Source organism: Rhinolophus hipposideros, assembly GCF_964194185.1.
Source record: "Rhinolophus hipposideros genome assembly, chromosome: 15".
NCBI lineage: Eukaryota > Metazoa > Chordata > Mammalia > Chiroptera > Rhinolophidae > Rhinolophus > Rhinolophus hipposideros.
The window spans coordinates 65,438,661-65,459,028 of record NC_138061.1 but is presented as its reverse complement, the minus strand read 5'-3'; the positions used below and the strand labels follow the sequence as shown (position 1 = coordinate 65,459,028).

Genomic DNA, 20,368 nt, shown 5'->3' with positions numbered 1-20,368 from the left:
CCGGAGGTGGATGAAAGGGTAGGAGGGTAGGGTAGGATTACAAGGGTAGCAGGATAGATATGTTCATTATCTTGATTGTAGTGATGGTTTTCGGCGTATATACTTATGTCAATACTTACCAACTTGCACTTGTAAATAAGTGCAGTTTCTTATATATCAAATACTCCTCAATAAAACTGTACTAAAAAGTAGATATGTCAGTTATCTATTGCCAAAATAACACTGTATAACATCTGCAAAACCTTAGTGGGATGCAGCAGTAAGCTTTCATTAATTGCACATATGAGTGGGTAGGCAGCTCTGTTTGTGTTGGCTGTTGGCTTGTCTAGGCTGGCCTTGTCTGGGATGAAACAGGACACTCTGCTCCCTGTGACCCTTGTGCTCCAGCAGGGTGGCTCTGGCATGTGCCCATGACAATGACAGAGGCATGAGAGACCATGCCAGTGCACGAGCCCACTACACATCTGTGCTGGCATGGCACCCAAAGCAAGTCACCCTGCTGAGCCAAGACTCAAGGGTTCGGGACACAGACTTCACTGCAAAGTCACTCAACAAAGCGTTTGGATGCCGAGAGAGATCCAGGTTTGGGGACATCACTGCAGTGTATGACACAGCCTTCTACAGGCCAAACAAAATCACCATCTTGGCTTGTCAGCGTTAGTCTATGACACATGTTTAGAGAGTCTAGTAGAGAATGGGTGGACTCTCACCTTCAGGAAATTTTCCCCAAACAGGTTTGTGAGAGTTATTGGAAGATAGTAAGTGCCACACTATACTCTAAAATTTCTTCTAACTAAATATTTGGAATTTTCTACTGTAAAATCTTGGCCTTTATTCACAGTGTATTATGAACCCTGGCTCATAGGTATCAGCTCTCAATCCACAGGGAAACCTTCCTGCCATGCTTAGAATTGCCAGAATTTCTCCTGAATTAAGAGGCCCGCATTTACTAGCTTATTGTCTCAGCAGGTTCTTAGCAACTAGTTGCAATATCTCCATGCTCTTAGCAAGGTGAAAATCTAGCTTTCACCTCTACTACTAGCTGTGGCCTCTTCCAAACCTAAACCACCCCAGCCACTGTCATCAGCCTAGTGCACCTCTGTCTGAGTTGTCCTTACAGACCTTCAGACCAGCAGGAGACGGGCCATAGTTGAGGATGAAGAGGACCAATAAATAAGACATGGTGAATTATGAGACGGCCCTCGACAATAGTGAGCACATGACATTGTCATCTGGCTCCCGAGGCAGCCAGAGCTAAGACGACTGGCATTAAAAGCCAGTTAGTGGTGGCCTCTAGTGACCTCTGTGAAGTGTCCTGGGTTGCCACCAGGGCACTGCACTGACTACAAGACAGGTGTCAAAATTCATCCCAGCAATGGAGTCAGAGGAGACAACCACGAAGTTTGTCCAGAGGCAAAAGCAGCTGGGGAAACAGCCCCTCAACAACAGCCCCGCAGGCCCAAGAGCACACCAGCCCGAGCCCGTTAGGCCCCTGGCAGGCCGCACAGAGGCGTCACACAGAGATGCCGTGGTGATGGCGGACGGGCTGGGAAGCACTTAGAACTTGCTCAGGCCTGCAGAAGGGAGCTGAGACAGGAAAATCAATGAGCGACTTCAGGGCATAGAGAGAGCTCTCAGCCACAATAAAAGTGTATTAATGGAAGGAAAGGATGAAAATAAACTCTATCCTCCCCCTTGAGAGTACTAATGGAAACAACCTGCCTCTCCTAATAATACTATTAGCAACTGTCTACATTTGCACAGCAAACACTATAATTTACTAACACCGAACGTTCTTAGCGAGTTAGGCATGTCTTTATTATCCTCATTTTCCAGAAGAGGAAGCCGACAAGAGTTATGATTTGTGTGAGGAGCCAGAACTCAGCCCTTCTGATCCAGCCTCATGCGCCCTCTGCCACAGCACAGCACCTCCTAGCTCTCACCCAGCCGCACTCTGGGACCACAGCTCCAGGACACTCAGGGGCTCAAGAGGTGGCTGCCTGGCCCGGGCCTGCCCCGCAGCCTCTTGGTCCAGAATCTCGGACCCCTACTAAGCCCGACCTAAAACAAGCAGTTCAGGGAGGGGACTCAGAAGAAAACCTTGGCCTCTGGGAGAACCTACTCTGAGGGGGTTAGACCCAGCCCAGACAGAAGGGGCAGAGCCTAGAGGGAAGGGGACCTGATTAGGAGGCCAGACTTGACCACAAATGCTTGGGGAAGAAGAGCTGGCTCTAATGGGCACCAAGCAAGAGGCCTCCCTGGGGACTGTACGTGGAGTGAGACCAGAGTAGGGAGGACTGTGCAGGGGTCAGCTTGTGATGTGGTTCCATTGGGCTGGGACGAGGGCTCTTGCGATCCTGAGGGACAGGAAACAGGGAGGGATGGGAGGACAGGCCACGTAACAGCGGCATAAGAGCAGTGTAGCACCAGCACCTCCCCCTGCAGCTGGAAGAACACGCAGCCAGAATCCAGACTGCTATGCGGGCAAGACTTGCTTATAGAGAATTGATTATAATGAAGCCTGATTCTGCGGCGTGTGTGGCATTTGTCTCCCTGTCTCCCTGTCAAACTGTCAGCCCATCTGACTCCACGCTGAGCTCTGGGCAAGGGCCTCAGGATCATTTGTTGGGGTGAATTGCTGATGGAGGCTGCCCATTTTGTACTGAACTAGAGCCCTGTGAAGGCAGAGTTTCAGAGATTCTGGCCAGGCTGCTGCTTGAGGAAGAAGGAAGACCAGAAGTCTAGGCCAGATTCCGTGAGTGGCCAGCTGCCCTCAAACCACAGGCCAGGTACATCTCTGGGTGCCAGAAGGGGAGCATGGCCCTGGGGGTGAACGCCTCGCTAAATTTGTGTCCAGGCACCTTGCTGGCCTCACCCTAGTCCTGGTTCTGTTGGATGCCATGCCTACATTTGGAGTCCTGGCAGAGTTCCTCAGTCCAATGCCACAAAATGAGGACTGTGTCCCCATCCTCATCCACGGGGATGATGTAAGGCCTTTGAGAGAGCAGCTGGTCCACCTGTGTAGACTTGGAGAGACAGACACTCAGGAAACAGGATGGCTGAGCTCCTTCCCACACACCAGTTTCATTCTTTATTCAGCACCTCACCCGCTCACTTAAGGAACACTTCATGGTCATTGTCTGGCTTCTGGAGTGCCTTGTTCTTGAGACTAGTCCCCTGGAAACATTTAGGAAACTCCAGACCATCAGTCAAAATAAGTTTGGAGTCCTATATCTATGTCATGTGGAACTACAGTGACTTCCAAAGATAGCTTGCCCCCAGCACAGGTCAGTGAGCACTCCGGGAGGGGGTAGGGGTAGGTGCGGGGGGGGGGGGGGTTGCTTCATCGCAAGACGCACAGTGGCTCTCAGGAGCAAGTACTGGCTACAGTTCAAGGAATTCTCCTGAAGCAGGAGATCCCACTTTTTTATTTCCTCACTTTTTCCACTGAGCATCTTTTTAAAATGAAGCTACAGAAGGGTCCTGCTTAGGAGAGGCAGGACCTCATGGATGCTCCATAAAATATTAAGGTACAAAACCACCCTAGGATTCTATGGTCCCAAAGGAGGCCCCAGACACCATGCCCCATTCCTAGGAGACTGCATCTCCAAGGCTGTGCATGCATTTGGGCAGGGGGATAGATGCTGCAGGACCTAGGAATCTGGGAGTTGATTTCCCGACAGCCAAGTTGAAGACCCAGTGAGAAGAGCCAGAGGCCACAGGGCTCTGAGGAATACTCACTGCTGAAAGGGTCAGAACACACACCAGGCCAGACACGGGGCTTCTGGGCCAAAACATCTCGGATAGTTCAAGAGTAGGATGAGCCGTTTTTCCACTTATCTCAGGCCGCATAACAAAACCACTTGAAACTTAGTGGCTTAAGACTATCACCATTTCATTATGCTGAAAATTCTGTGGCTCAGGAATTCAGGCAGGGCCCAGTGGAGACGGCTCATCTCTCCTCCATGAGGACTGGAGGCTCAAGTGGGGTGACTGGAAGGGCTCGTCTAAGGCCACATGCTCTGAGTGTTGGCTGGGTTCATCAGTCCTCCTCCTCTTTGCACCTTCTGGGGCCGGGATGTCCAAGATCACTTCTTCATTCATGTGCCCAATGCCTCGCTGAGAGGGCTCAACCATCTGTGGCTGGCTTCTCGTGTTCTCTCTACATGGTTAGCTTGGCTTTCTCTCACATGGTGGCCTCAGGAGCATCAGACTTCTTATATGGTGAGTAGCTTCCATCCAAAACAAGCATTTTTAACAGGTCTGGGTAGAAAGTCTTTGCAAATTAGTCATGCAAGTTCCCGAAATTTACTTCTCGAGCATTCTGTCGGACAAGTGAGTCACTAAAGCCAGACCACATCCAAGCGAAGAAAGTTACTATATCTATGGGAAGAGTTGCAAAGAATTTGTATCCAGCTTCAATCTAACGCATCTGCTGTAACAAAGAAACCCCAAATTGCATGGCTGTAATTAGAGGTATTTCTCTCACCTAACAGTCTAAGTACGTGGGGGTCAACTCTCATTTTCTACCATTGGTCGAGCAATAACCTCACCCAGTCTCTGGGAGAGTTGCTGCTGCAGGATCAACAGTATTGTCTTCACAAGGATACCATTCCTGGCTCACTTACGTTAGAGATGGTAACGAGCACAGTCATGAAAAGCCTGAGAGAGCTTTGGGGAGATAAGTGTTAGGAAGCAGAGTAAGTCCTTGCAGGAACAATGGTCCCCAGGGTAGTTGGCTGCACCCAGATTGCCGATGGAGGGTTTTCAAAAGACCACAGGGCACAGCTTTCTCAATGGGCTTAGCTCCCTTGGAACGGTGAAAGGAAGTTGCAATGTGAAAGAGGACCTGAGGTTGTGGGCCCAGGAAGCCACACTGTCACTACTTCATGTGGCCCCATGACCTTGTGCAGCCCCAGGAATTATACGGGGAGGCACCGAGAGACAAGCTCCTGTCCCTTGTCTACACATGTAGCCGTGGCCGTCACAGTTGCAGACTCTAACTCCTGCTGCTCCATCTTCCCAGCATCACCTTGCCCTCCTCCTCTGTGGAGCCTTCCTCAGCTTCCAGGCAAGTGGAGCTTGCACTCTTCCTGCTCCCAGAATGTTGTGGCCTGTTCCCACCCGGGACATCACTTTATTTCCTGGGTCTGGGACGGTATGCCCAGGCTCAGACCCCTATTTTCTTTGCACCCCTGTACTTTACCTGGGCCTGACACAGAGAATGTGTCGTGAATGAGGGTGTGGACTCTCCTGGGGGGACTTTGGAACTTGAGTGCCCTTGGGTTGCTGGGTGGAACTGCCCTGGGTGAGGAGATTCAGGCTGCGACCACTTCTCACTCTCAGAATAGAGCTCGGCCTGCCCAGGCTGAGGGTCCTTTGCCAGATGCCCAGGGTGAGGGTTGGATGGGCGGTAACCACACAGCTTGAGCACCAGGCAGGTCACTGAGGCAGTGAAGAGGCGGTTTCCTGGTCCTTTTTTTTTTTTTAATTAAAGTTTATTTGGGTGACAATTGAGCGTAAAAGGGATCAAATATATGGTGATGGAAGGAGGACTGACTCTGGGTCCTGGCTCTTTCCCATGCAGACGTTTCAAAAATCCATTCACAAGTGGGCTTGGGAGATGCAGTGGTCTACTGCCCACGACGACACAGACCTCATTCACGGGACACCCCCTCCTCCGTGCTTATGAAGGGCCCGAGGAAATGCCCTCCTCCACCTGCACCGTTCTCACCAGAGTCCTTCCCCTGCCAGGCACCTGGGAACCAGTGGAATGGGTCCTGCTCCTGGCTTCCCTCTGCCCTCACTACCAGTGTGCCTGGAAAGGTGCTCACTTCCAGGGTGCTGGTCCTTAGAGTTTTCCGTAAATAACATGGGGTTGACAATTTTCACCTCAAGGAACGTTGTGCAGAGTAAATGTGTGTAGAGGGCTTACTGAGGTGTACGGCACGTGGTATGACCTCCCTGAGAGGCAGCTTGCTGGGCTGGCATGCCCAGGGAGCTTGGAAATCCAAATGCCTCTGCTCACCTGTGACCATCCCACACCTCTGCTTCCACTACCCAGAAAATGGTGAGAGACCATCATGTTTCAGCAGGACACGCCCTTCTCCTCTGAGCCTGGGAAGCCTCCTTATCTGGGCCCCAGCCGGAGCAACCCCCTTCTCTTGGGTACTGCCCTGCAGACGGGTGAACAGGGTCACCTGGGCATACCATCAGGAGCCACAGAGTGAACTTTGCTTTAAACCAGGCCAACAGAGGAACTGGAGGCTACCAGTGCGCCAGACGGGGGTTCCCAGAGCACGCCGGGCAGTGTCCAGTACCTTGCTACCACCTCCCATCTGCCGGGCAGTCTTACCAAAGCCTCTTACCCCTTCTGCCTGATGTGGAAAGCTTTCTGAAATGCCAATTTGAACACGTCACTCGGCTGCTCCAAAACACTCAAGGCTCCCCCTGCCCAACATGTGGAATCTGCTTAAAACCCCACAGTCCAGCCTCAGTCACATGTACTGCCCCCTCCCTGTGCCCCTGCTCCAGATGAAATAACCTTCTGTCATAATGGTGAGGAGGGGTCTTCCTGCAATGCCGTGCCCCTCCATTTGCACATGTCTATTTCCTGCCTTCCCAGTCCACCTTGCTTGAATCCTCTTTATAATGTCTTTGCTGGTAATTCCCAGAATGGCTCTGCTCTCTCTGGCCCCCTGAGCACTCAGATAAGCCTCTCTTATAGCCTGGGTCACCATGCTTTTCTCAGTCCGTATCTCATTTTTCCCCCTGGACCAAGCATACCCCAGAGAGAAGCCCGATGATGCAATCCAGCACACCATTGGGCTTGACCTCAGATCACCCCAACAGGAAACCACAGATGACACAGGAAAGCACAGTCTAGGAGGAGCTGCCAGGAGACACCAAGGAATACAGCCAAATAGGTCCAGGGCAGAAGCAAGACTGTGGTCAAGGCCGCAGGCAAACAGATGCAGGGGACAGAAGGAAGGACTTCATTTTGATCCGTGTTGTTTCAACCTTGCATGGTCTGCCTCTGAGAATGGGAGCCCCAGAACTGGGAGGATCAAGCCGAAAGTATGTGACCCATTGGCCCTGGTGACAAGAGGCCTTAGGGCTCCCATGAAAATCCCGCTGGCCCCCTTAGGGATCTCCAGGCCTGAGGACCCCTACTCCTGGCTCCATCCCCCTGCCCTCCTTCTCTAGCCAGAGGGCATACCTCTGTCCTTGGGCTTGCAGAATCCAGCATTGCTGTGGTTGGTTGAGAGCTTTTGGGTGGTGGCCCCACTTTCCTTAGTACAAAATGGGCTAGATGCAGCCTGGGGAAGCTGACACGTCCCGAGTTAGAGGGAGGAAAGAACACATGTGTATTGACCACTTGACACTTACCAAGCACAAAGCTCTGCATTTCAGACTGATTTTTCTCCAATCCAAGAGACAACTCTGTGAGGTATAACTTATTCTCCCCATTCCACAGATGGGAATCCTAACTCTGATGGGTTAAGTACCTACCCATTTTACCAAGGTCATAACACACAGAACTGGGATTCCAACCCAGCTTTCTCATTTCTCAGTTGTTACTTGATTTTTTTTTTAACTGCAAATAAGTCCTGCCTCTAGAGTGTTCCTCAAATGCCCCTTTGACTGTAGACCCTTTGTTTCAGTTAAAAGTTATCAAAATAGGTCTCCACACACCAAATGGGTGCAACTAAAGGAAAGGGGCTGCATTCCCGAGACCTTTACCTTCCAACTACTGGCATCTTGCACAGGCCCATGCAAACCTACAAAGACTACAATGTGAATGAAGCCTCTGCCAAAAATTAACAAGCAATTTCACTGAGCAGTTACGATGTTCTTGGCAAAGATTAGCTTACTGAATTCTCACAACATTATGTGCAAGAGGGATAATTAAGAAACTGAGGCTCCGAGAGATTGAGTGACTCAGCTATTAACTAGAGAATGTGAGATTGAAATGCAGGATCTGACCTAGGCATCCACAGTTAGTTGGTTTATTTGTTTTACTTACACTCTCCGTGCCTCAGTTTCCTCTTCTGTAAAATGAGGATAACATAGTGCTGTCACATAGGACTGTTGTAAGTTAATAGATGCTAAGTGCTGAGAACAGGATACATAGTGAAAATTAAATGGGCATTTGCCTGCAAAACACACACACACACACACACACACACACACACACACCACAGAGCACACATATGAGGTCTGACAATTAAGTTTGTGAACTTGTTGCAACAATGTTGCTAACTTTTTTTATATCGGAGGGATTATTCATTATGAATTTATACCAACTAACTTAGTTTACTATTTGGAAGTGCTGAAAAGGCTGCGTGAAAAAGTTGACGACCTGAACTTTTCACCCACAATTCATGGCTCTTGCATCACGACAATGCACCAGCTCACAGGACACTGTCTGTGAGGGAGTTTTTAGCCAGTAAACAAATAACTGCATTGGAACACCCTCTCTACTCACCTGATCTGGCCCCCAGTGACTTCTTTCTTTACCTGAAGATAAAGGAAATATTGAAAGGAAGACATTTGGATGACAGGACATGAAGGGTAATACGACGACAGCTCTGATGGCCATTCCAGAAAACGAGTTCCAAAATTGCTTTGAAGGGTAGACTAGGCACTGGCATCGGTGCATAGCTTCCCAAGGGGAGGACTTCGAAGGTGACCATAGTGATATTCAGCAATGAGGTGTGTAGCACTTTTTCTAGGATGAGTTCATGAATTTAATTGTCTTACCTCGTATGCTGGTAGACAGTGAAAACCACCTAGAGCCAGAAGTCTCAAGTTCGGTCTGTAGGTTTTCTAGTTCCAGCCTGTGTGTGTCCTTGTGAGACAAATGCAGGTCACTGAGCCTCACTTTCCTCCCCGTAAGATGGGGTATACATAACTCCCTACATGCCTCAGGGCTGCTGTGAGGAACCAGCATGCATGTGAAGATTGTGCGGACACCATTACGTTCTCTGCAGTTATGCTAACAGTGCAGAGTGGTGTAGCTGACCAGCACCCCCAGCTGCTCACCTGGGATGAGCCCACGAGCAGCTGGAAGCTGCAGAGGACAGAGGCCCAGTGTCCTCCTGCACCTCCAGCACCAGCGAGCACGGAAGCCTCATCGCTAAGAATACATAGGAGCCTCCCCCCTTCCTAGATCAAAGTGCTCTGTCCCTCCTCCCTGAAGCACTTCCGTAATCCCCCCAAAGGGAGGGGTAGAAGTGCTGGTGGCCTAAGAAAGGGGCTCCGCACTGCACTTCAGGAGGCAGCACATCTGCAGTGGATTAGGGGCTCAGGTCGCCCAGAGCTGGAAGCGTACACAGTATCTCTGCCAGGGAAGACAGGCGGCATCAGGCCCAGGGAAGCTGCTGAGGGGAGCAGAGGAAGGGCCACTCAGGGCCACCTTTGACAGCTCAGCCCACTATCTCTGACTTTGTGGGAGGGAGACATGGTGAAGACACAATGGCAAATACCTGGGTGTGTCATCTGAACCCAAAGACAGAAATGTAGGGTGCATGGGGCCAGAAAGAGGTCTGATTAGTGGGCCAATGTGGTCCTGGAAGAAGGTCTAGGAACACCTGAGTGCTGACGTGTAATGTTTCCATCATTGAGTGAATGGGGCCAGAGCCACGGCTGGTTGAGTGAAGCTGTGAGAGCCAGGGAGTCCCCGTGAGGAGGTAACAGGGAGCCAGCAAGTCTGGAAAGGTGTTTCCAAGACAAAAAGTGAAGGTGAAGTGTTTGAGCACCAAATGCCAAGAAAGGGCAGGAGGAGAGATGAGGCTGAGCAGCATCCCACGTCACAGCAAACCCCCAGGGGCTTACTCAGCCCTGGGCCCAAAGCAATGAGCCCAGAGTGTGTGATGCAGCTGTCAGACCAGCAGGTGAAAAAGAGGCCTCAGAGGCATGACAACGGGCCGGCCCCACTGTGGCCACGCACTGAAGCCCAGGCACATAGTGCACATGGCCATGGGCCTGCGGGACGGCCAGGGCCCTGAGGCCGGGACATGTGAAGGACCACTGTGCAGCAGAGCGTTTGGTAGCCTGTCAGCATGGGCTGTCTCTGGGGTCCTCAGGGGTTGTGGCAGGACCAATGCAGGCAGAAGATGACGTCTGCACTCTGGGGAGACTGGGTTAAAAGACCTCTAGGGTTCTGCCTGAAACCACTCTGGTTTTCACAGACCAACTCAGAAGGATCCCTGCTTTCGTGTATCTTCCCAGCCACCAATCCCTGTGCCATGTGTGGAAGAGCCTCTCCTGGCTCTCATGCCCTGGGAGAAGGCTCACTCCATGCCAAAGAGCCGTCCTCAGGGTAGTGCTGTGGCCAGGGCACCTGGGCCACTGTCCCCTCCTCTTCCCCTCCTAGTGTTGATCGGCGTGGGCACCGAGACCTTCCTCCGGGGGCACTTCAAAAGCCTGGCCTTCTACCTGCTGTGAGTATGTGTGAACGTGCCCCTGCCTGCATATTCTCCTCCAACTCACCCTGAGTCTGTCTGCTCAGACTGACCTAGCCTTTCCCAGGCTAGGGCCATCCTATCCCAAAGGTGGGAGGACAAGAGGGGCCTTAGGATACTCTATGCTTTGGGAATGACTTTAGTCAGATCATCCATAAATTAACTAATTATCCTTCCTTCCATCCACCTACACAACTTCTGATTCACCCATCCACCCATCCACCCATCCACCCACCCATCCATCCATCCATCCATCCATCCACCCATCCACCCACCCACCCACCTATCCATCTATCCACGCATCCATCTATGAGGTCTGACAATTAAGTTCATGAACTCATCCTCGAAAAAGTGCTACATACGTCATTGCTGAACATCACTACAGTCACCTTCGAAGTACTCCCCTTGGGAAGCTAGGCACCAATACCAATTGCCTAATCCACCTTTCAAAGCAATTTTGGAACTCTTTTCTGGAATGGCCATCAGAGCTGTCATCATATTACCTTGATGTCCTGAATGTCATCCAAATGTCTTCCTTTCAATAGTTCCTTTCTCTTCAGGTAAAGAAAGAAGTCATTGGGGGCCAGATCAGGTGAGTAGGGAGCGTGTTCCAATGCAGTTATTTGTTTACTGGCTAAAAACTCCCTCACAGACAGTGCTGTGTGAGCTGGTGCATTGTCGTGATGCAAGAGCCATGAATTGGTGGCGAAAAGTTCACGTCATCTAACTTTTTCACGCAGCCTATTCAGCACTTCGAAATAGTAAACCTGTACAAATTCATAACAAATCTGATGTCAAAAAAGGTTAGCAACAAGTGCACGAACTTAATTGTCAGACCTCGTATCTATCCACCTATTCATCTCTTCAATAATTTCTTTATTCAGCAAACATTAACTGAGCTCTTATTTTAGACAGAGGAAATTCAACTCGAAGGACCATAAATGAGAGCCCATCTCCATGCCCAGCACAGTTAAATGTTTTATTTACATTATGTTCTTTAACGCTGGCAGCACAGAAGTGAGTACCACCCTAGTTTTACAGATGAAAAAATTCAGGGAGGGTAAGCAGCTCAGCCCATTTTCCAAGCTCATGAGTAGCAGGTCCATCTAGTTCCCCAGCCTCGGTCCTTTCTTCTCTGCCAGCTGCCTCTGCAGACGCCCCCTGGTGGGAAGGAGGTCACTGTGCAGTGGTGTCCCAGAGAGGAGGACTGCCTGGAGTCCCCACCGGTTCTGACCAGCTTCTCAACAGCCCCATCTTGAGGGATACAGGGAGCCCTGTCTGCCTGCAGAGTCACCAGGCTGTATTATCTGCTCCCCCACAGTCCCCTCCACCCTAGCCATGGTGGCTTCATCTGCATCCTAAGAAGATGCCTGCCCCAGACAAACCCTTTGTTGTGCCAGGTAGATCTCACCCACCATCTCCCAAACACATGCTAACTTCCCAGTGCATTTCCCCACTGCCACAGCGTCAGCTACCTAGAAACAGAGGTCTCCCTGATGACCTCCTAAGGCTTTTAAGGCTCCAGTCCACACTCTTTTGTCAACTTCTGGCCTCCACCTTATTCCTTGTCACTCAGTTTACACCCCAGGAGTTTCTGACTCTCCCAAGCTCACTGACATCATCTCACTTCTAAGCCTTTGCTCATCCTGTTGAGCACCCAGGGCACCTTTCCACCCCCTTCAGCATTCCCAAAGCCTGACATTCTGTCCTGGGACACCTGCCCCAGGCCTGAAACCCTCACTGGCTGGAAGTGACTTCTTGCTCTGGGTATCCTACTGTCTTGCTGAGCCTGTCCCAGCTTTTGCACTGTCTCTCTGGCATCCAGAACAAGGCCTAGGCCCCCTCATCTCCATATAGTCGCCTAGTTCAACCACGAACATCACTTCGGGTAAGAGCTAGGGTTATCATCCTACTGTAACAGGTCAAGTCTGCGCTAGTTAATGCTTACTGCTTTCTGCCCAGCATCCTGCCTCTTCCCGACTGCTCTGCCTGTCTCGAGGGGACACGATGCCCATCTGGTCACTCTGTGGTTCAGGCCTAGAAGACGTTATGTCCACCCTCCGTTCCCCCTCCACTCACTGTGAACTAGTTTGTGTTCTCCACTCATGCCCTGCTCTCCGACCCTGTAGGATTGGCACCCACAACCCACCCTGGCCATCCCTCCTGCACTCATGCCCACTCATTCCTCAAGGGCCACCCAAGTGTGCAAATGCCCTGCCTCCCTTTAGTCACTCCTTCTTCCTCCCATCCTCCCCAGTGTTCCCTCACACTCGGAGCATTCACGGAGCATAGCACACTCCCTATATAACTGTCACTGCCTTCTCTGGGTCCCCAGAACCAAGCAGGGGCCATGGTCAAGAGCAGACAGGCACCAGTAGGAACTGATCTGTCACTGGCTTTCCCATTGTTCTTCCCCATGTCTCTCTATACTTGCTTCCTCTCCCTTCTTCCTATTTCCATGAGGCTCCTCACTGCCTCCCTCCACTTATCCACAAACAGTGGTCGCACCAATGGCTGAAGGGTATTACCATTTAAAAGCTGAAGAGCAAGAGTTAGGGAGACACTGGGCAGCATACAGAGAGTGGGAGAAAGTAGAGGTCAAGTACTAAACGGTCATACACACACAAACACACAGAGAGGGAGGGAGGGGGAGAGAGAGAGAGACAGACAGAGACAGAAGACAGAGAGAGAAAGAGAGAGAGAGAGAGAGAGAGGACAGAGAGATAGAGACAGAGACAGAGGACAGAGAGAGAGAGAGAGAGACAGACAGACAGATAGACAGACAGACAGACAGAGACAGAGAGAGACAGAGAAATGATAATAACATTTATATAATAGTACTTTTTGCCAAGCACGTTTGAAGGGCTTTACAAAAATCGACTCATTTAGTGCTTATCACAATTCTATTGGTTAAGCACTATAATTTCTCTCCCTTTACAGCTGAGGAAACAGGCACAGAGAGAGCAAGCCACTTGCCTGTGGTTACACAGTTGATCAGTAGCAGGGGCAATGGCCAGGGCCCTGAGGAAACCCTGACCCTTCAGGGTGCAAGGCAGTATCTCTTCTCACTCACTCATTCACTCCAGTTCAATAAGGTTTTCCCAGAGTCGGCCCTGGCTACATGAAAGAATTAGAGAGGGAACTACTCTGGTTGCACCACGCAACATGGAGAAGCAAGAGTCCACCAAACAGACACAAGGAGGAAGGGGGAGTCCTTCCAAGAGGGGCTCATCTGTGCAAAGGCCCTGGGGCATCTGATAGCTTCTTGTGTAGTCAGAGGAATATGGAAGCTCATGTAGGGCTTTAAAAGACATGCTAAGGAATTTCAATTCTATAGGCCAGTGATACTCTCCAATAAAAAAATGTAACTTCCATTCCCAAAGATTCTGATATAGAAAGTAAGGGGCTGGCCCAGGAATCTATGATTTTATGTATTCCCCAGGAGATTCTGATTGCAATGTCCCTGGACCACACCTGGAACATAAGGAGGCTTTGAAGCACTCTAGATTGGGAGGAATACAATCAGATTTAGGTGTCAGAAGGAGCCCTTGGGGCACACTGGTAGTGACAGAGTGGAGTAGCAGGGGGCAGGAGGTGAGGGCCAGGGAGTTAGGGAGGCCAAAAGAGGCAAGGTGGTGCAGGTGTCCAGGGGGCAATGCCCAAACTCAGGCGATACAGGTGAGGCCAGAGAGAAGGGGACTGATTCTAAGGCTACTTGAGGAACACAATCAGCTGCTCCTGGTGACTTTTTGGATGATGAGACAAGAGGGAGAAGGACAGGGTTTGGGAATAGATCCAGCCTTAAGGCTCTCACAGTCAGGCAGTAGGTGTCCATCCTGCTAACAGCAGGTAGAAGACATGCTTGTCGGTGTCCACACAAGGGTGCTGTGGTCAAGATCGTCTCCCCTGCTGGCCTGGTCTCCCCTGCAGCTCCCCGCTCACCTCTCTCTGGGTCCCGGACCCCACCCCCTCCACCACTACAGTCCAACAAGACAGCTCCTGGGAGATGCTGGTTGGGTGACAGGATTAGGTCAAAAAACTCCTGGTCAGTTGGTCAGTTGTAGATACCCAGGAGGCCAAGGTGCTGTGAGAAGATGGCCCACGGGAAAGCGAAGAAAGAGTCAGAGGGTGCCGGGCCTCCCTCACCTGTCTCCATCATAGATTTACAGGAGCCGCCATTTCCGTGTGTGAAGGGGCCTACTTTGTAGCTCAGCTGCTGGCCATCTGCTTCCAGTAAGTAGCCTCCACTGCCAAGGGATCCTTGCAACTTCTGGGGGCGGGGGGTGGGGGGGGATAGGAGGGAGGAGCCCTGAGCTTAAGGGGACATTGTACCAGCTCTGGACCCCTACGCTCCCAGACAGTGTGGTTACAAAAGAATGACCGCTAGGGGGCACCATGGAGCCGTGGCAGCGGGATGGTGGAGGAGGGCCATGCTGCGGACCTCCACTCCTCAAAGCTAGCCTGGGCAGAGTGCAGCTGTGCAGATCCTTGCTCCCGGCCAGTTCAGAGGATGAGAGAGAGGGACCTAAATGCCAGTGCTTTCCTCCCTCTAAACCTGGAGGCAGCAACCCTGAGGAAACCTGCTCAGTACTCTGCTGGGCTCCTGTATGGACTCTGCATGCCAGCTGAGAAAGAAGCCCCTCTGAGCCAATTCCATCTCATACCTCGGCAACACTCTCAGCAGGGTCAGCCGGATCCCAGCTGCTCACCCACGTGGCAGGCCCCTTGTGCAATGCATCGTCCACACAACCATCTCAGCCAGGTGTCTCCCGCATGCACACCTTCTCCACTCCACGGTAGAATTCCCACTGCCTGTGCAGCCCCTCTGGAGGGGCTCAGGCAACACCCTAACTGTGGAACCCCTAACGGAGAACTCCCACCCTTGGGGGTGTTCAGCCAGAGGCCACTGTGGGGAGCTAGGCTACAGCAGGATATTGTCCCAGCCTCCTACAGCCTCATGTGTTGCTGGGGCTTCCTGAGTCACACCCTGCTTCCTGGTAATCCTAGGCTCCTTCCTAGGTGTCGGCCAGGGTCCCTGGCAGACAGAACAAGGGAGAAGGCCCGCTGGCTGGGTTGCTTCCAGAAGTTCCTGGCCTACATGCTGCTGTCCGTGGCCTGCTTCCTCCATCCTGTGCTGGTCTGGCACGTGACCATCCCAGGTAGGAGCTCCAGGAGGTGGTGGAAGCAGGTGGGCTCTGAGCAGGAGGGGCTTTCCTGTGGGTGTCCAAGGCTGTGCCCCCAAATGGGACCTGGCCTTTCCTCCAATGCCTGAGTGTGGATTGAGCTTTCAGAAGGTGTGAAAGGCTCACTCCTCTGCCCAAAGCCGGCCATGTCTCGTCAATGCTTACTGATTCAGGTCCAAACTCCTCAGCCTGATTTGGAAGGCACACAAGGATGGGGGACCCCAAAAGACCCTCACAGCCCAACGTCTTCTCCCACTCCACCTCCTAGACCCTGATGGTCAGCCTGATTCCTGATCCCAGAACTGAGGACTCAGTGCTCCCACCTCCTGGGTTTTATCCATGACCTTTTCTGCTAGTACTCTCCTCTTCTCTCCTCCCAGCTGTGAAAGCTGTGCCTCTCCTCACGACCATCTAAAATTCTAGGAAGCCACCTGTCCAGGGAGACAGGATTGGAAGGCAGAGCCTCTTTTCCTTCCTGTGGTTTCTGTTACCGTACCTCTCACAGCCTCTGAAGGCCACTGCTCACGGCCCCCCAGTGGACTCCTGAGCAGCTTTCAGCACGGCAGAGGCCAGAGCAAGCCACAGCCTCCCACTCCTTAGGAAATGAGGGGCACAGGAGGCTCTGGCCCGACAGGCAGCACCGCCACCTCCACCCTTCCTCTGGATGGTGCAGGGCTCCAGCAGGAAACCCAGCGCAGCAAGCCTGGGACACAGGGGCCTCTGGCCTGGAGGCTGTGTGAGAGGCCAGGAGGGGCCAGTGTGTCGCCAGCCTCACCAATGGGTATCTGCACTTTCCTCAGTGTTCACTGAGGAGGCTGAGTGACAGTGGGAAGGAAATCCGGTTCAGCACGTGGGGCCCAGTAAGCAATATAGAGTCCAGGCCCACTGAAGGTGTCATGGGGCTAGCTCCAATAAGCCTTCCTAAGAGGGAGGCTGAGCGTGAAGATGGGAGGCTGTTCAGGCAGCACCAGGGTCAGCTGCCAATAGGAAGGGAGCCTCAGCTACAGGTCTGCTAGCTCACAATCAGGGTCAGGGCCCTAGCACAACACATGCCCTGCCAACAGACCTCAGCAGAGCGTTAGGCCTGCTGCCCCCCAAGTCTCTTGTGGGTGTATGAGGCCAAGTTAGGCGTGAAAGCTGGAGGGCAGTGGGCCTGAGTGTGGCCACACGGGTGTGCAACTGGGGCCATTGGGAACAGTGGGCTTGGACATCCTCTGGCTTTTCTCCAGGACACACCCAGCATCCTGACCTCCCAATCTCTTCCAGGCTCCATGCTCATCATCACCGGCCTGGCCTACTTCCTGCTGAGCAAGCACAAGAGGAGCAAAGCTGCCCCTGAGGTGCCGGCCCCCCCGGAGCAGTACACAGACCCCTCCAGCAGCACCATGAGCACCACTGGTTCTGGGGACACTGAGCAAACCTACACTTTCCACGGAGCCCTCAAAGAGGGGTCCAGCTCCCTCTTCATCCACATGAAGAGCATCCTGAAGGGCACCAGGAAGCCCAGCACCCTCCAGCGCCCAGATACCCTGACGGAGCTGGCTCTGGAGCCCGCTGATTCTCTGGCCAAGAAGAAACAAGTGCACTTTCAAGACAGTGTGATCAGGATCATCCCAGCCCTCGCCGAAGGCCTGGACGATGGGGACAGCGAGCCAGAGGAGACCACGTCCGACACCACCCCCATCATCCCTGCCCCCCAGCACCCGCTCTTTCTGTCTCCTCTTGCGGCCACCGGCCTCTTCTGAGTGGCCTGCTCCAGCATGGGGGATACTCAGTGAGGGGTCTGCATGGCCCCGCCTGTAGAGTCCTGATATCCATGGGCCCTCAGGGAGCACGGAGTCTTCACAGATCAGCTCTTCAACAGGTGAGCAGACATCCCCACGGTGGCAGAGCCTCTGGGGCCGTCAGGTGGCATGGCAGGTCCTGCAGTGGCTGTGAGGGAGGCGTAAGTGAAGCCCACGCTGCCTCGAGCCAGCACAGGTTCCTCCTCCTGGACATGGAGTGGGGAAATCCATGCGCTTTCCCCAAAGAGACCATCACTCCTGCTTCACCCAAGGCAACCTCAGGCCCAGGAGAAGCTACCAGGCTTCTCCTGCTCCTGATGCAGGTCCCAGCACTCAGCAAGGACATATGGCCCATACCACCTCTGAGGCAGCACCCCAGCTCTGAAGACCCAGGGTGCACGGGCAACTTCCACATGTCAAGGGCAAGTGTTGAAAGTGGCCGTGGGTCCTGACCCCCGTCAGGATTGCTCAGCGTGGGCAGGCAAGTTCGGACTGCAGCCCGTGTGGCCACGCTCAGTGCCCAGCAATGGGCCACGTCCTCTGTGTGCTCTGGGGCTGGCCCGGGCAGCAGGAGTCATGGAGCCACTCCAGGAAACAATGCTGCTCTGTGCTCACAGCAGGGACAGCAGGCCACACGAATGATGGTCATTCCAGAAGCATCGCTGCGGGTTCTCTGCATCCGTACCACACGCACTTTTCCAAGATTCCAAGTAGATGATGTAAACTAAAAGATCTTGAAAGCCGATGACATTCTTCAGCATGAATGCCACAGCACAGGAGGCAGTGAGTGCTGCATGCAGGGACCATGGAGGTGGCGCCCTGACGACACACAACACAGCGTGCGTAGGTGCCTGGGGGCAAAATAGGTGATAAATTATGTGTGTTCAAAATGGAAGGGAAGAGGAGAGGACAAGGGAGGATAGGAGGAAAGTGACAGGCAGGCTAGCTGTCTGCCATGAAGCCATGGAAGTGACAGTTAATCCAGATTGAGCAAAGAAACTTGAATCATATTCCTTAGTTAAAGGATTTGCAATATAGTTTTCATTTGGTCCATGGGATTATTGCAAGGAAGAACAAACACACTCTTCTTCATAGGCAATCTTAATTAATGAGCAATCTGAAGACACAGTTACGTGGCTCCCCGATTGTGTATGTGAGCAAACACCAAGGTTCTGCAGAGCAGGCCTCAGGGCACATGCTTTAAGGTCTAGACGTGATGGGCACAGCACAGGCGTGGCCAGCCTCTGGAGACCCCTACACTCCTGCTCGGTTCTCAGAACCCCAGCCTGCAGAGCTGGACAGATGACCAAGAAGCACACCCAGAAATGTAATGTCGGAACTGCCAGATCCCATTTAATAAACTATTCTGTAAACCCCAGCTCTAGAGCCTTGTTTAGGATGCGTCTTAGAGGTGAGGGGGCATTGGGAGTCCGGGTACTGCGATGTGCGTGTGACTCTGAGACATCTAGGCTTCCTGCTGCCTGTCATCAGTTAAGGGAGGGTCTGCTGCAGCATTAGCTCTTACGGAGATCAGTGGAGTAAAGCTCTCAAACACTCCTATTGCAGGGAAAAAAAAAGGCTAGGATGAAGTCATTAACTAGACCAGAGGCCTCACCTCTGTCAGTGGACCAGGCAAGAAAGTGGCACATCCTCATGAGCAGATGGACACCATGTGTCTCCATTTGATTCTCAGCCCGAGACAACCACGTCTGTATCCACTGCTATCCCTGCACAGATGCTATAATGGCCCTCATCCTTGCTGAGCACAGACCAGAAGCTCTGACCCTTTTGTGGCCCAACTCCCTTTCTCAGCGGAAAGCCGAGCAGACATTCCGTAGATATGAAACAGAGTGATTAGAAGTGGGAAGAGCACTAGGCTGGGAATCATTAAATCTGCCACCAAACACTCTTGATCTTGGCCATCCCCCTTCACTTCAGGATTGGTGTGATCATTCACCTAAGAAAGATGGGGAAAGTGCTCTTCAGATTATAAATCATCCAGTCAGCATGAGTGTCCCTTCCTGTTGCTGTGGAAGAAAGCCCCAAAGTAAGGAAACACTGAAGAAATAGAGCCAAGACTTGTCTTGGGGCAAGGCCAATTTCTTTCTCAACTTGAGTCCAGTGCTTGAGCCTAGGGAGGGTGCGGCCACCACCCTGTAGCTTAGAGAGCCATAGTGGTGCCCAAATTATGAGGAGCCGTGCCCTGGAGGGCACCAAGATAACTGCTCTCTCCCATCAGTCCTAAGGTATTTTCTTTTTAGTTTTTAAAAAATCTTCATCGAGATGAAATTCACATACCATAAAACTCACCAATTTAAATGGTTTTGTGTGTTCATAATCAAGTACACCACAATCTAAGTTTACATTTTCATCACCACCCCACCCCTTCACAAAAGAAATGAAAACCGTTAACAATCACTCCCCACCACACCCATACCCCGGCCTAAGCACCCTAGTTAGTTTTCTTAAAACATCTTAGTTTCAGATGCTAGTATGTAGAAATACAATTGCTTTTTGTGTGTTGATCTCGTATCTTACAAACTTGCTGAATTTATTTATTTTTCTAATTTTAATTATATAGTGCATTATTATCATGTCTAGTCACCATATTTTACATTAGATCCTCAGACTTTATTCATCTCATAGCTGAAAGTTTGTACCCTTTTATCAATCTCTCCCTATTTCCCCAATCCCTCAGCCTCTGGCAACTACTTTTCTACTTTATATTTCTAAGAGTTTGATATTTTTGTGTGTGTGTTTGGGGGTTGGGGGTGGAGTTCCACATTAAGTGATACCATACAGTATTTATCTTGCTCTGTTTGTGTTATTCAATTTAGCATAATGCCCTCAATGTCCATCCATGTTATCTCAAAGGGCAGGGTTTCCTTCTTTCTCATGGCTGAATAATATTTCATTGTATGTGTATATACCACAT

At 51.6% G+C, this 20,368-nt stretch overlaps 1 protein-coding gene across 3 annotated transcripts in view; it reads left to right on the top strand.

Moving 5' to 3' along the window:
* The window catches only part of TMEM72 (transmembrane protein 72), a 28,313-nt gene extending 9,503 nt beyond the window's left edge, over nt 1–18,810 (top strand). Inside the window, exons 2-5 of one of the 3 annotated variants that reach the window (XM_081074773.1) lie at nt 10,379–10,445; nt 14,628–14,699; nt 15,486–15,625; nt 16,916–18,810. In XM_081074773.1, the coding sequence (XP_080930899.1) occupies nt 10,379–10,445; nt 14,628–14,699; nt 15,486–15,625; nt 16,916–17,394 (758 nt within the window). In that variant the 3' untranslated portion in view covers nt 17,395–18,810. Of the gene's footprint in view, nt 1–10,378; nt 10,446–14,627; nt 14,700–15,473; nt 15,626–16,915 lie in introns of all 3 variants that reach the window. The other 2 variants (XM_081074772.1, XM_081074774.1) reach the window with 2 other exon arrangements.
* The last annotated feature ends 1,558 nt before the right edge of the window (nt 18,811–20,368 follow it).